The sequence below is a fragment of the Tursiops truncatus genome, chromosome 4, assembly GCF_011762595.2.
Source record: "Tursiops truncatus isolate mTurTru1 chromosome 4, mTurTru1.mat.Y, whole genome shotgun sequence".
Classification (NCBI taxonomy): domain Eukaryota; kingdom Metazoa; phylum Chordata; class Mammalia; order Artiodactyla; family Delphinidae; genus Tursiops; species Tursiops truncatus.
This window is the reverse complement of record NC_047037.1, coordinates 73,790,453-73,807,468: the sequence shown is the minus strand read 5'-3', so window position 1 is coordinate 73,807,468 and position 17,016 is coordinate 73,790,453. Positions and strand designations below refer to the sequence as shown.

Here is a 17,016-nt window from a genome sequence, read left to right as displayed (position 1 = left end):
CCCGCGGTACTCTCTCCGGTAAACAGTGTTCAGTACAGGGGAGGCCTAGATCAGGATGCCGTTTCAGCGAGGACAGAAACACTAGCTTTAAATGATGGGCTTCTCTGTTCTCGATGCCAGTCTAAGTTAAGTAAAATCGATGGCCACCCAGACAGCTGGATCCTCCAGCTGGGTGTCAACACAGCCCACAGGCCTCAGTTGTCACTGAAGAGTCACCAGCCACGTGCTCCCTCACTGCAAAAGGAAGCACCATCTGAAAAAGTGTCTCCGCAGTGCTATCTGGGAGCGCTGAACAGAACCCACGGTTCTGAGACCCCATGAATTATAAATGAAAAGGGGGTTATCAGTGTTCCCGTGTCACAGATGGGGAAGCCAAGGGCAAAGACAAGCAGGCTGGGCTTCCCTGGTGGCGCAGTGGTTGGGAGTCCGCCTGCCAATGCAGGGGACACGGGTTCGTACCCCAGTCCGGGAGGATCCCACATGCCACGGAGCGGCTGGGCCCGTGAGCCATGGCCGCTGAGCCTGCGCGTCCGGAGCCTGTGCTCTGCAACGGGAGAGGCCACAACAGTGAGAGGCCCGCAAACCGCAAAAAAAAAAAAAAAAAAAAAAAAAAGACAAGCAGGCTCACCCAAAGGGCTGGGCTCCAGCAGCGCACCGACCGTGGGACAGTACCCGTGGTCTCCCTAGAAAACCCGGAGGCTGCCAGAGCCATGTTATAACTGTTTCTGATAAACAGGAAACTCTTAGTTCCAGAGAACAGCAGTACGTGCAGCTGTCTTTCCCGGGACAGAGTCAGTCCTGGCTCTACCACTGGCAAACCGGGTCACGTGGGAAATCGAAACGGTTCCTTAGAGGAGGACTTTGCCTTCTTTGGAAGCACACCCCTCCCACTTCTCCACTCTTGTGTGGCCACAAGAGACGGCAGGTCATCTAAGGTCAAGGCTGAGAACTCCCATCTTTGGAGCCGGGAAGGTGGGTACAGTTCCATCTCTGGCTGTGTCATTTCCAGCTGTAAGACCTTCGAGAAGTTACTCAACCTTTCTAGGGTTGTTTCCTTATCAAAAGCAGACAGTACAACCACCTTCAAAGGATTAAGTAAAACAAGCCCCCTGAGGTGCTTGGCGTAGAGCCTGGCTCTCACAAAGCAGGCAGCCAATGGCGATCAGTAGCGTCATCGCACCAGAGCCTCAGGGCCAACGACGGGGAGGCAAAGAGACCAAGGTGACCCTTGAAGGGGAAGAACACTGTGATTCAACCACTGGGTCCCACCAGGGCCAGATGTTCTATAGTGTCCGTGCACTCCGCCGGTACCTTAGATTGTCGTATAGGCATCTGTTGTCCAACTGCAGTGATGCTCCCGGGGACAGGAGCTGTGGCTCAGTCATCTGGGCAAGCCTCACAGCAGCTCGTGGGGCACCTTGCAGACTGTAAGTGCCCAACAAATTTCCAGAAGTCAAAACTAAAACACTCTGTACACTGACCTTCCAGGCAAGCACACAGAGAGAACAGGTCTGGGGAAAGAAATGAGGAAGGAAAGGGGGCTGACCTGACCAGCAAGGGGCAGACCCTACAGCAGATCTGAGCTTGGGGACTAAGGACTCTTGATTCCTACAATGCACTTAAGGAAAAATAAGGCTGAATTCTTTCTGTAATTCGCTTCCCCAATCATGTGGACATTCAAGCCTATTTCTGTCACTTTGTAACAGTAAACACGTTCTCACCAGTAGTTTGTTTCTCCCGTTTCCGTCCATGCTTTGCAATGAGAAATCTTTTTTAAAACTCTGTCTGTGGTTCAACTTAAGAAGGTCAAAAATGTCAATATTCCTTTCCTTAGGGAAAAGAAATCTCGGCCCATGACTCAGGATTTAGACATTCATCTAGAGCCCAAGCCCTAACAACATGCAGTAGAACGTGTCTGACGTAGACTCTATGCAAGTCCAATCTGAACTAAAGAAAAACGTTTGTAAATATGAGGCTGAACCATATCAGTTTTCTATTTTTGTAGGAGAAACTATCAATGGTCAAATATTAAATTTCATTGATAGTCACATGTCCATAATTCCACATGGTTCCATTTAATGTTTACAAATGAGTTGTTCTATTTCCTTTCTAGTGGATCTGAAAGCTCAAATCGAATCCGTGAGGAGGGGGACTTTTTCTCATCTTTTTCTAATTTTCTTCAACGTACCTGCCGCTGAGCACTTACTGGGCACACAATAAACATTCCTGAGCTGGAAAGCAGAAGAAGCAGCTGTGAGCGGGGCAGTGAAGCCTACAGCACAGCTCACGGGCAGAAGGCAGAACAAGGACACGTCCCTCCAGGGACTAAAACAGTCGAGTGATTCTAAAGTACACAATAAACCAAAACCATGTGCAAAACAGAAAGCCAGGGAGGACCTTTACCACCTCCGACAAAAGCACGGCCCGGGCACGGGCGGAGCGCCTGCGTGCCCACCCACAGCCCCACAGCCTCACGTGGGCTACAGGGAAATCCAATACTCTCACGGGCTTCACAAAGACACCGAGCCAGAGGAAGAGCAAGCAGGGTGGGTTGCATTAAGCCCCAGAAACCGTGGTGCAACTTGCTGGCACAAACGGCTCACACATGCCGAGACAGAGAACCCAGACTGCATGAACACAGGACTTACGGGGGCATCCCCTCGGGGGGCATGAAGGCGTTAGGGGCCGCTGCCTTCCTTGAGGAAAGGAAGGCAGTTTTCACGTTGCTCAATTCACGCGTGGAAAAATGACAAGTCTCAGGTCTGAAAGAAATCAGGCCACAAGTCCGAAGAGGCCAAATCAACTCCGGGGGAGGCTGCGCTGAGCGAAAACCTCTCCCAGCCGAGCCTGCCTCCAGGAATGGGGAATTCTCCACCCTCTCCTGGTATCTGCAGCAGCCCCTGCCTGGCCTGGAGCTCAAACCTGAACCAGGAGAGACAAAAAGCAAAATCCAGGGCTCTGGGCAAAGGGGCACAATGCTGTGACGAGTCCTTTGCACTGAGGACAGTGCACAGCTGGAGGGCATCCTGGACCTCCTCCCGTCCAGCCCCACCTCCCTGCAGCCTCCAGAAGAGCACTCAGGCCGCCACAGAGCCGGTTAGTAGCAGAAGAGGCATAGCTTGAATCGGGACAACAGGACTCTGAGTCCTCTCTGCTCTGCACGGCACTGTCGCTACTTCCCAAAGCACCCGGCACAATGTAATAGACAGGGCTTGGGCTTTAGAATCAACTGGATCTGGTTCAAATCCTGGCTCCACCCTTTCCAACAGTAAGTAGAGTGAACCCTGTGACACTCAGTTTCCTCACCTGTAAACTGGGGACAAGTACCACCAATACACTGAAGGACTGTTGTGAGAATCAGAGATAGTGTATACAAAAGAGCTGGAGCACGGATGACAGTAGAGCAAGGGCAGCCATCATTTTGTCTCCAGAGGCCCACAGAGTCTGTATTCCTGCAGAAAGTCTTGTTGGAGGAAGCCGTTCCTCCAGCCCCTCTGGGGATGTGGTCGCCATTTTAGATTAGGATGCTCTCGCCAGCCAAGGAATAAAGGACCCAAGCCACACCAAGACTTTTCACTCAGCAATGCAAATTTACTTCGTTTGCTTTAAGACTTACTTATCCACCTATTTCTGAGGACACACAATGCTTTAAAAACTTAATAAATAACGCAACATTAGATAATCAAGATTAAAACAGAAAGGATAAGAAGGATAAATGTTAGGGGGCTAGAAGATGAGGCCAAAAGGGAAACAGGCTGGGTTGCAGGGATCTGATTTTTCTGTCTGACGGGAGAAAGCAGCCCATAGAATCCGTGTGGCCAGGACGTACCCAGCCAGGCTTAACTTTACAGGGAACTTCTTTAACCTGAGAGCCATGGAGAACAGCAAAGCCATGACTGACAACTCAGAGCTGGAGAGAGCTGGACCACCCCGCCCTCTGTCCTCCCAGGGCACCAGCTCTCCCTATTTTGGGAGAACAGGAAAGCAGCCATGGTTCCAGTCTGAACCATTCATCACACTTGCACCTATACACTTTCAGAATAAACAACTTAGAGTCAACTTCTAGAAAAGTCCCAGGAGAGCAATAAAAGCGGTAATGGGAGAAACTATTATTCAGACCAAGAAAAAGTATAAACAAGTTTAATAATAGGTTTCGAGGTAAAGATAAGAAATTATGGGTCACGGCATTCCCTCATCCCAACCCAGGCCGGTACAGCATTGGGAAAAATGCCTGCACTGGTGACAGAGGGTTCCTACTCTTCAATGGCCTCTCCTAACAATGTGACCTGCTGGGGGAAAGATGGCAACTGAAAACTTCCACTCGTGGAAGCAGTTCTACTTCCTAAATCGAATCCTAAGTAGAAACAGACTGTTTCCTTCTTTTTGCAAAGAGCAGCTTTCCAGGAAATGTAAAGTTGGCCTTGGGGGTGGGATTTAAGACCAGTCATGTGAGCATTCCATACCCCTAAGTCCCTAAAGTTGGTAACTAACAGTCCATCCAGGGAAACCAGAGTGAGACTGAAATCAGAACAAAGAGCCTCCTGTGGGCTATGAAGCAGGCCTGTTATCAGCTCCGTCTCCAGGGCCAGGGCATGGGGTCAAAGGAAGCAGAGCGTGCACTGCTGCCGGGGCTGCCCAGCCAGCTCCAGCCTGCAAGAGACGCCTCTCCAACTGCAGAGATTACAGGCCTGCTGGCTCTGTCACATTCAGTTTTCAGGATTAAGAGGAAGGGCCTTTAATCTGGGCAAATCAGGAGAAGGCAGAAAAGTCAGTCAACGAAGTAAGGCATGCTTAGGGCTTTTAAAAAAAACTTTAAAAACCTAATTATCACTGGAACAAATGATATCTGGGATTTACTTCAAATAATGGGGAATAAACTGGTTAGGAAGGCAAATGAAACAAGATTGGCTACAAACTGGTAACTGTCCCAGATGGACCATGGGTACATGGGATTTTATTTCACTATTCTCTCTACTTTTATATGTTTGAAATGTTCCGTTACAGATTTTAAAAATCATACCTTATTTATTGTGAAAATTTAAGTAAATATAAAATAACACAAAGAAGAAAATAAAAACCACACCTAATCCTATCACCAGAGACAATTGCTGTTAACACTTTGGTCTATTTATTTCCAATCTTTTCCAGATTTTTCTTTCTTTTGTTTGCAAAATAGGGTCAGACGTCTATGCTGTTTTATCACGTGCTTTCCTTTCCTCTCTTAATTTATCTTAAGTATTATTCAAGTGCTCAATATTCTTTTAGAGTGTGATTGTTATAGCCTTTCATCAATAGACAGGCCATAATCTATTTCCAATATTTAGCAACTATAAATAAGGCTGTAGTTAACCAGGAAGATGACGTTATAAATAGGTGATTTCAAGTGAGAAAGAAATTGCTTGATAGGTACCCAAACACACACTGACAGCACAAAGGAAAAGAAATGGTGAGAATAAAAGCTGGGATCTCATCGACTGCGTAATTCCAAGCAATTAGTAACTTTCCAGGGACGCCCCACGACAAAGGCCAAGGTGGGGAATAAGAGAAAAATGCCAAAAGATATAAAACCGAAACACACACTGAAGTGCCTCTCAGGCCAACAATAATTCGTAACCAGGTGCGGGCACTGAGTTGAAGAAATCTGCTTTGAAGCACTCGAGTCTTGAAATACTGAGTTTTCAAAGGGAAGGATATTTTCATGGGTCTGGGATGGCACAGGAAGGTTCTGTGGGCTAAAGAGCGAATCAAACGGCTTCTCGTGGACACCGCGCCTCAAGCATTCCATCATGCCATTCGGATTCATCTAATTAAACAGAATTAATATAACTGGACAGTGCGTAGGCTTGTCACTGGGTTCTTCCCTTCAAGCCTTAAAGACAATTTCCTCCCCCGGAAAGAAAACCCACAATATTCCCACGATGGGGAGATAAGAGGGATCTCGTGTTTTCCCTGCACTATTTGTTCCTGCCAAGAGTGGATTTGGCAGGAAGTCCCTGAATATAACACCCCATACAATCAATAATCTGAATGCCAGTCAAAAACATAATTTTTCTTTCTGAAGAAATCCATAAACTGTCTATTCTGTGATGCACTTGGAAGATTCAGAGCTGAACACATTCTAGCTGTGTCCCGTCTGGCTTTCTTGGGCTGCTACGAAGCATCAGGGGCCTCTGAATCAAACCGTTCTGCTCTAGCCAGCGGCTGGGCAGGGGCCGCTCTGCAGCCGTCCTGGGTAGGGGGTCACTGTGAGACCGTCCTCTCGGGGTGGCCCCAAGGACACAGGATGGGCGGGCAGAAAGGCAGTGGGACCAAGAAGAGGACTGAGGAAGCTGTGCTTTCTTCACATCTTTCTTTCCCCTTATCCCTCCTGTCTACCATTTCAGTTTTTTATTTCGGAAGGGACAACCGTGACTCTCTTTTCATTTTGCGAGGACCAAGAGGAGGAGAAGTGAATCTGTGACACACTAAACACAGGCTCTCTGAGGTCAGACGTGCGGCCTCTCCAAACTGAGTTCTAACCTCCTTACCCAGCCCTCCCCCAGACATGAGCATCCCAACCACCGCCCTGTTGCTGAGCCCACCAAAATGGTCAAGAAAGCATTACCAATTATGCATGGTATATGGTGACCACTATGGAAAAAATGTTAAAGTATGTGCCAGAATAGCAAATTCAAGAGTGATATTTATTTTTATCTTTTGTTATTGTTATCGGGCTGTCTTGATATAGAAAATTATGTTAAGAATAAGTTATTACCAACATCCCATTTACATATTTTGCTGAGATTGGAATGTCTCAAAGCATGAGTTCATTTCTGACCTAAGTCTGTGTCCTCCCCTCTGGATTCACATATCACAGAGAAACACGAGAAAAAAAAACAAACAGAAAGAAAACCAAAGATGACAAGCGCTTCTCTCTTTAGCTGGATTCCCCAACAGAGCACTCTTTAATGTTTACCAAAATTGGGCCATAAAATTCTACAAGATTCTATGCATATGGCTTGACCTTTCTGCCCCCTGCTCCCTGTCCCCAAAAGCAGCAAAAAAGCCAAACATAGAAAAAAGGAACATCTGTCTGCTGGCAAAGACAACATCCCATTGTACACAGCCACACCCTGACACAGACACACACCAGCCCTAAGCCACCCCTGCACGCCAGCTGGTTTGACTTCCGTAGATTTCCCAAGGCCCACCGAGCTCACCCTCTGATGCAAGAGTGGACAGGAGGCCACAGGCTGCAGATGGCTCAATATCTGCAGGCAGTGCCAACGCACATCACCCACACCGACACCTCTCCGTCGACCTCCCACGCAGGGGCAGAGCCAGAAGGGAAGGTTACCTTGCAGACAGCCGCCTGGAGCACTGCGTCAAAGCCGCCCTCGGGGGCATCGCGGTTCCGGGACACCCTCTGCTTCCGCACTTCCTCGTTGAAGCTGTCCACTCTGTCTGTGAGAGGCAGCAGATGGCGGAACCCAAAGGAGGGGACACAGTTTGGGAATAGCTTGTAACTGGAGAGAAAGAGGAGAAGAGTCACTTTTCCTTCCTTGTCCCAAAATCTTAAACAACCAAGTAACTCTGCATTTACTGAGTGCCTTGAATGGCACCAACGAATACTCAGCACCTACCACACACCCCTGGGGCAGACACAGTGGGGAGCACAGAGAAATAACCTAGTCCCTACTCTCCAAACACAAGCTCTAAACTGCGGGCGAGACAGCACATACCAGGCTGTAGGTGAATGAAATGGACAAATGGGTCGTAGGAAGTAGCGGTTAACAGTGGGCTACCGCGGTCAGAGGAAGGTGTCACGGAGGCGCCCTGACGCGGGCCTTGGAAGATGCAAGCGCCTGGTGGGACAGGCACCGCAGCCTGGGCGGCACCGAGGGGAAGGAAGGCTCTTACAGGCTGAGGAAGGCGGGCCCTGTCGAGTGAGGGCAGCGTGAGCAGAGTGACTCTACGAAACCAGCCTCTTACATCGACTCTGCTGCTGCCACGTGATAAAGGATCACATAACCCCTTCGTGTCCACCCACTCAGAGACCACCAGGACGTGCTGGCAACCGAGCAAACACTAAATGCAACAGGAATGAAAACGTTCTGTTTCTTCGTTCATTTATAAATACTGGAATGATAAAGCATCAGCTCTCCTAGACGCAAAGAGAAATCACTGAGAAGCAAACCATCTTCGAATGGAAAATGCTACCTGGAAATCTGGAAAGAGGGCAGTATTGCACCTCAATAGGAGGTTAATGCCATGTCTTTCTCCTGAATATTGGGTGTTCTCATCTTCAGTTTGCAGTGCAGATGGCCCCATTCCTGGAGGAAGTTACAGCCCAATCACATCTGCAGGAGTTTCACTTGGCTATATAACCAATGAAATAGGAAGAGGGGCCTTACATTGTTTCCAAAAAGGTTCACTGGGTAAAAGGGGAGAGGGAAGTGCAAATGCAAGGGCCCTGCGGCAGAAGGGAGCACAGAGAGCCCAAGGGCAGAGGGAGGCCAGTTAGACTGCAATGCAGGGAATAAGGGCAAAGATGAGCTATGAGGAGGCTGGGGAGGCAAGCTGGACCAGACTGTGCAGGTCCGTGGCCATGTTAAGGAAGCCTCTCTTTCAGAACTAAGACAGAAAGCAAACACCAACAGAGAGGCATGAGGGGAAGGCTTCGTTACCTACCCAATTCAAGCCGTGTGCGTGGGAAGGGAAACAGGCTTAGCAACTCCTAGCAGCTCCTGCCTCACTGCCATCAAGAAGGGCAGCTGGGGCAGGTCTGAGAGGCTCCCCTCCTCCCCGAGAGAGGCAACCTTGGGCTTTCTAAGAGGTTCTCTCATCCCCTCTAAGGGCCTACGGTACCTGCTCCAACAGTCACTCACAGTAAGCCACCTCTGCAGGGTCAACCCCACTGCCATGATGGCCACGGTGCCTCCGGACAGGGAGAGCTGCGAGGCAGCTGTCCCCACTTGCCGTCCCTTTGTTTCACTCCCTCCTCCCCCAAAAATCTTCACCCGCCCCTTGTGTTTGCACAGGTCAGGCTCTTCTGTAACCCATGCCACCCAAACTTTCTATTCTCATCTCAGTTCCCCATAAAGACAAAGGTCATGGAAATTGCATTCACCAGCTGGAAGCAGGAAGTGAGCTGAGGTCCATCATAGTCATCTGACAAATAGATGGGCCCAGGAGGAAGGAATGTACACAAACTCTCACTCCCCTCCCTCACCCTCTGAGCAACTTCACCCTTCTGTGCTGTGCTGGGCCATGGCTGCGGACTTCAGGTGTTTTACTGCCTCGGTTGATGGGGTCGGTTGAGGAAGGGAGAAGAGGAACATAAACTATGACTGCTGCTCAATGAGAAAACCAGAAAAGCTGTGAAAAGCTCAGCTAAATTAGTTCAGCGTTCTTTACCTCTTCCCTTCCTGCAAAGGGGAATAAGTAGATATATTTTTACTGTGGAGAATTACTATTAATAATCAGGAACTAGAAAATGTGTTTGCCAGAGAGAAGACTTCATTGCAGAGAATTTATTATAACCAAACCAGAATCACCTCTTAGTGAGAGGAAAACAGCTTTGTCACACAGGCTCTGTTGAATGTCTCCATAGTCTCTGGAAAACAATGTCAAACTGTGTCTAATTTAACCCCTGGAAGAGCTGTCTGAGCGACCCGAAGATCTGGGTGTTTGAGGGTCTCATGCCAGGAAGCCCTCCCACCCCCAACTGTGTCTGTGCCACAGGACCCCAGTTCAGGGCCGACTAAATCTTTACTGGATTAAGAATTATGAACCAGGAAGATGAATAAAATATATATGCTTTAAAGAGCCCGGGGAGCATGTATGTATAAAAAGTGAATCCTATTTGCAGATGCTAGATGTAGGCAAAGCCAAAAAACAATCTAATGCTTCAGGACAATACTGTGGACCATGGAGCTGACAGGGCAAGACCTCTCCTCTTCCTCTAAACAAATGAGAACTGCTGGTAAAAATCTATCCTCAAAAATGTTAATATGTAGCCAAGACTGGAAGCTTAGCGGGGAAATCCCAGGTGCCAGGAACGGAGAGAAAAGCATTGCACAAATGAACGGACTTAAACTAGGTGGGAAGTGAGCAAGGATCCTCCTGGCAAAGGGATCCCCCACCCCCCACCCTAGCGTGCTGGGGCCTGACAAAGGGTCTGGGGCTTGGGGCCAGGTTCTAACAGGGACAGATGATGGACCTCAGGCCAGCGCAGGGCAGAGCACTGGAACAGGGCTCTCTGCATAAAGATGAGTGTTACAAAGAGCTGCCCTGTCACTTAAAATCAAACCCAGAAAAATTCCAGCCACTGGCCTGGGAGAGAAGCAAGGAAGATGCACTCTGGGCTCATGGTGAGATGAATCACCCATAAAGATTGTAACTCCAGGCCTAAACAAGTCAGAATTCATTACTTTTACAAGGAAGGAACCCCCCTGCTGAGAAATAACAGAACTAGTCCCACAGTGAAACCCAGAGGATCCTAGCATCAGGGAACGAAAACCACCCTGCAGGGACGTCAGTACCCCTGGGGCACGTGATCCCCTAATGGAAAACAACCTCTGATGAAGAGGAACTAATGAAAAAAGTTATAGACCCCATGAGAAATAAACTACCATGAAGGAATATCAGCAAATTCAACCAACTGCAGGATCTGCAGTTCAAGAAACAGGTAACACAATTATCTAAAGCACATTAAAACAAAGATATTTAAAACATTCAAGGAGAAGGAAAAATACCAAAGACTAGAATGGGATATTATTAGGAAGAAAAAACAATCAGAAGGCTATGAAAAAATAGTATGAAAAACAGAAGTCTAAAAGAAAGAACCAAATAAAAAATAGTCACTCAAATTCAAAAATGAAACTTCAGTGTATGGATTAAAAACATTGAAGAACAGGGTACTGCCACAAAAACCAAAATACAGATCAAAGGAACAGGATAGAAAGCCCAGAAATAAACCCATGTACCTATGGTCAATTAATCCATGACAAAGGAGGCAAGACCTATATAATGGAGGAAAGATAGTCCTCTTCAATAAATGGTGCTGGGAAAACTGGACAGCTGTATGTAAAAAAATGAAATTAGAACATTCTTGGGACTTCCCTGGTGGCGCAGTGGTTAAGAATCCACCTGCCAATGCAGGGGACACAGTTTCGAGCCCTGGTCCGCGAAGATCCCACATGCCGCACAGCAACAAAGCCTGTGCGCCACAACTACTGAGCCTGGCGCTCTAGAGCCCGCGAGCCAAAACTACTGAGCCCGTGCGCCCACAACTACTGAAGCCTGCATGCCTAGAGCCCGTGCTCCGCAACAAGAGAAGCCACCACAATGAGAAGCCTGTGCACTGCAACGAAGAGTAGCCCCTGCTCGCCACAACTAGAGAAAGCCCGCACGCAGCAACAAAGACCCTACACAGCCAAATATCAATAAATAAATAGACTTCTTTTTTAAAAACATTCTTTAATACCATACACAAAAATAAACTCAAATGGATTAAAGACCTAAATGTAAGACCAGATACTATACAACTCTTAGAGGAAAACATAGGCACAACACTCTGACACAAATTGCAGCAATATCTTTCTCAAGCCATCTCCTAGAGTAAGGGAAATAAAAATAAACAAATGGGACCTCATTAAACTCAAAAGCTTTTGCACAGCAAAGGAAACCATAACAAGACGAAAAGACAACCTGCAGAATGGGAGAAAATATTTGCAAACGGTGCGACTTGACAAAGGATCAGTCTCCAAAATTTACTAACAGCTCATGTGGCTCAATATCAAAAAAAAACAAACAACCCAATCAAAAAATGGACAGAAGACCTAAACAGACATTTCTCCAAAGAAGACATACAGATGGCCAAGAGGCACATGAAAGATGCTCAACATAACTAATTATTCGAGAAATGCAAATCAAACTACAATGAGCTATCACCTCGCACCCGTCAGAATGGCCATCATCAAAAAGTCTACAAATAATAAATGCTGGAGAGGGTGTGGAGAAAAGGGAACCCTCCTGCACTGTTGGTGGGAATGTAAATTGGTACAGCCACTATGGAGAGCAGTAAGGAGATTCCTTAAAAAACTAAAAACAGAGCTACCATATGATCCAGCAATCCCACTCCTGGGAATATATCTGGAGAAAAACATGATTCGACAGGATGCATACACCCCAATGTTCATTGCAGCGCTGTTTACAATAGCCAAGACGTGGAAGCAACCTAAAGGTCCATCAACAGATGAAAAGATGTGGGAATTCCCTGGCAATCAGTGGTTAGGACTCTGCACTTCCACTTCAGGTGCACGGTTCAATCCCTGGTTGGGGAACTAAGATCCCACAAGCTGCGTGGTGTGGCCAAAAAAAAAAAAAAGATGTGGTGTATGTATATATATATATATATATACAATGGAATGTTACTCAGCCATTAAAAAGAATGAAATAATGCCACTGCAGCAACATGGATGGACCTGGATATTATCATCCTAAGTGAAATAAGTCAGACAAAGACAAATATCATATGATGTCGCTTATGTGTGGAATCTAGAAAAAAAAATGATACAAATGAACTTATTTACAAAACAGAAACAGACTCACAGACTTAAGAGAACTGAGCTTATGGTTACCAGGGGAGAAGGGGGGGGGGGCGGTGGGGATAGATTGGGAGTTTGGGATTGACATGTACACACTGCTATATTTAAAATAGATAACCAGCAAGGACCTACTGTATAACACAGGGAACTCTGCTAAATATTCTGTAAAACCTAAATAGGAGAAGAATTTGAAAAAGAATAACTACATGTATATGTGTAATGGAATCACTTTGCTATACACCTAAAACTAACACAACATTGTTAACTGACTATACTCCAATATAAATTTTTTTAAAAAAACTGAAGAACAAAATGATAAACTGGAAGAAATTTCTATTATGAAGCTAAGGGAAAGAAAGAGGTAGAAGTTATGGGAGAAAAATTTAGAAACATGAAGTTTAGAATGAGAGGCTCCAACACTCACCTACTAGCGTTAGAAAGAAAATGGAGAGAATCGGAGACAGGAGTCAGAGATGATGTCTGAAATTTTTCAAGAATAAAGCTATGTTCTCAGATTAAACAAGCAGAGCCAAGTTCTGAGCAATGCAAATAAAAGTACTAAATCCAACCCAGCACATTGGAATGCATATCATTATAGGACATGAAAAGCACAGGGAAATATTAAAAGCCACCAGAGAGAAGGAAAACCATTAGATAGAAGACTTTTCATCATGCCACAGGACATGCCAGAAGACAATGAAATAATACCTTCAAGGGGGTGAAGGAGTACCATGACCTCTTGGAAGAAATACAAAGGGTAAGAAGAAATATAAATGATGAAGGATGAAATGTATTATCTCACTTGCAAAGATTTTTACAGATGTATTTCTATTTTTCGTGTGTGTGGTGAGAACCCTTAAGATGTACTCTCTGAACGACTTTCAAGTATACAATTGTATATTTCGAGTGCAGTACTGTTGCCTATCACCACCATGCTGTACATTAGAGCTCCAGAATGTATTCATCTTATAACTGTACGTTTGTACCCTTTGACCAACACTTCCCGCTTCCCCGGCCAATCACCACTCTACTGTCTGTTTCTATGAGCTTGGCCTTTTTAGATGCCACATATAAATGAGACATGGCGTGTATATCAGCAACAGCCTAATACCTCTAACAAAAGAAAAAGTGTTCAGAACCAGAAATAACAGGCCGGATTAATCCATCAAATCCTGTACCAGTGAATATCATGTGACGCTTCCCAGGAACACTATTTCTATTACTCAGAATACAATTAGACAGTTCCTTTAATCTGACGACTAAATTACTTTTTTTTTTCTCTCCTTATGGCAGCCCTGGTACTACTACTTCAGCTCTGGCATTTCTGGTTCATTCTAAGATGGGAGGGGATAAGTCTAGGATTTTGATCCTTTGGCCGAAACATCCGGAGCAGGAGGCGGGACAAACCTCAAGAAAGCCCCACGAAGGGCTTCCCTGGTGGTGCAGTGGTTGAGAGTCCGCCTGCCGATGCAGGGGACACGGGTTCGTGCCCCAGTCCGGGAAGATCCTACATGCCGCGGAGCGGCTGGGCCCGTGAGCCATGGCCGCTGAGCCTGCATGTCCAGAGCCTGTACTCCCGCAACGGGAGAGGCCACAACAATGAGAGGCCCACGTACCGGAAAAAAAAAAAAAACTGGTTCTCTTCTGAGATGTCCTGCGCAGGTAGTTAAATCACTCCTCCTGACTCCCCATCTCCCCAAAACTTCCCGGGGCTACTGCTGCTGCTTCCACACCACCACAGGAGAAAAACCTAACAGAAGGTACCGTTGAGAGAGAACGCTGTGATTTTTCTCTTCCACATGAGCTGAAGGAAAAGAACAGACAAGGATCACAGACGGCAACTACGGAGCCAAGCATGGAACTCAAACTGAGACAGGAAGACAACAGGACAGCCATTTTGGAAAAGGACCAAGGGAACGACCTTGAGAAAGCGGGCTTGACAGGCCAGAAAAACAGCACCTAAAAGCTTGGGCTTCTGAGACAACCACCAGAGACTCACAGGAGTAAAAGATTAGCTCTATCTCTGTTCCACTGATATCTGTACATGGTTTCCAAAGGACAAAAGCGGAACTATAAATCCGCCACCTAGCAGAATTGCCGAACTCCCAGTTCCCTGAAAGATATAGATAAAAGCTTGACACGCATTCCTAAGGTGTTTTAGCAGGAAGCAGGCCCCCAGATGAAAACTGCCGACTGCGGGCACATAGACCCCAGACTGCTTGAAGCCTGGAGGTTGATGACGCTCCAAACTTTAACTCCATGCCAACCAATCCAAGAACTGAGCACAAAGCTGCTCAGGCACCCTGTGGCCTCCTCCTCACACTGCCTTTAAAACCCCTTCCAGAAAGTCCTCGGGGAATTGACACTCTTTTCCACCTTCTCCCTCGTGCACAAGCTATCCTTTCAATAAAAGCTTCGTTTGCCTAAGAGTCTTGTGGGAGCAATATTCGTTTCTATGGTATTGCTGTCCAAGAATCTGGAGAGGGCCCGATAACAGAACCAAGGAAGCAGCCCAGCTGGGAGACGAGAGGGAGTGGTAGGGACTGTGGCAGCCAAACAACATGTGGGACAAGGCTGGCTTTACTAGACCTCCTAGTTTTTTGAGAAAACCTAACATCCTGGCTATTCTTTGTTAAATCTTTTATTTTTAACTGTTGGTAACTAATTCACAGTGCCATTAAAACTTAGGAAAGGGCTTCCCTGGTGGCGCAGTGGTTGAGAGTCCGCCTGCCGATGCAGGGGACACAGGTTCGTGCCCCGGTCCGGGAAGATGCCACATGCCGCGGAGCGGCTGGGCCCGTGAGCCATGGCCGCTGAGCCTGCGCACCTGGAGCCTTTGCTCCGCAACGGGAGAGGCCACAGCAGTGAGAGGCCCGCGTACCGCAAAAAAACAAAAAACTTAGGAACGCAAATAAAGCACATGTACAGGCTGAATCTGGAACAGAAACAGCCTGATTACATCCCCCCGCTTGCTCTGTTCTCCAGGAACCGTGGGGAATCTCCGAGGATACCCAGGCAACCACACAGAGTCCACCGCCTGGACGCGGGAGGTACATCTCAGCCTGCTCACTGAGCCATGCGGTGACTCCCCTTTCATGCTGCCCAGCTTAGGGAAGAGAGATCTGTGTAACTCAGATCTGATGATTCCTTCCAAACTCCATTCTTTCACCGGATTTCCTGTCTCCCAAGCAGCCTGTCAGTGTGCCTTGTACTCACTGTCAAAACTTCTACCCTCTGCAGTTGGTTCTGCCTTCTAGGGCTTGGAGAAGTAGCTCTGAATAAGGAGAGTGTAATAACCTTGAATATTCAATGCTGAGGGCCCCAGGCCAGTCCTTCATCCTCTGCCAGCCTCCCATCTAGCATCTGACAGTTCGCCGATGGTCCCCAGAAGAATCAAAGTAGAGACACACCCTGTCTCTCAGGAGACAGGACCCAACCAGAGGGCGGAGGTGAAAAGTAGCAGACAGAATCACTATTCCGGATGAACTGAAAAAACTGGGGGTTAAGATGCTGTTGCTCCTGGGGAGTAGCAGAACTCCAACAAAAAGACATGTGGCACTGGGATGCAGCTGAAAAGGGCCTTGGGGACAGGACCAGAGGGACAATAATGCCAGCAGCTACCTGTGGCCGGGAGGAATCTAAACCCAGAAAGTGAGGACACCTAGTGTCTCTCTGTGGCTAAGGAACTTAGAATCTCGTTTGTATCTAAAATGTTTTCTTATCTTATTGTTTTTTCCACTGTGGTGTCATTGCAATCCCAGGAAAGATCTAAGTTAGCTTCTAGGAGTGTGGACAGAAGGGTCAGGAAGGATTCAGAACATACAATACCAGCATAAATACCACCTCACCCCCACCCCCCAGTCCAACCCAGAGCTGGGAACTTCTGAGGCTGCCCAAGGGGAGACAAGAAGTTAGACAGGCTCAGGGGCTTACGAGCAGCCCTATTCCCCTCAGGGGCAGCCAAGGAGACAAAGAATCGAAAATGACATCACAAGACGCCCGAATCCCTGAGTCACCACTTGAAGAAGAGCTGCCACAGAAAGCAGCTCCCGTCAGATCTTTACAAGCAAGAAATAAATCTTCATTGTGTTGAGCCACTGAGATCTGGGGTTTGCTTGTTACTGCAGCACAGCCTAACATTACCCTTAGGCAAGTGCCTAGAAGGGTGGGTGGTTTTGGAATGGGTATTATTACTCAAACTCAAGGAAAGCATCTGGGTGGCAGTGTGATTTAGATGGGGAAAAAATAAGCATCATATTGATGGAAACAGACTCTGGAAGTAGTTCATCCTGATTCATACTCCAAGTCTACCCCTTACTATTTGTGTAATCCTCTAAGCCTCGGTTTCTCCTCATCTTTAAAATACAGCTCACCAGGACCTCCCTGGTGGCTCAGTGGTTAACAATCCGCCTGCCAGTGCAGGGGA

At 47.2% G+C, this 17,016-nt stretch overlaps 1 protein-coding gene across 1 annotated transcript in view; it reads right to left on the bottom strand.

The window, feature by feature from the left end:
- The window catches only part of LOC117312160 (integrin beta-5-like), a 53,472-nt gene that overhangs the window by 12,664 nt on the left and 23,792 nt on the right, over positions 1-17,016 (bottom strand). The window contains exon 4 of the mRNA XM_073804126.1: positions 7,337-7,505. Within this exon, the coding sequence (XP_073660227.1) occupies positions 7,337-7,505 (169 nt within the window). The remainder of the gene's footprint in view (positions 1-7,336; positions 7,506-17,016) is intronic.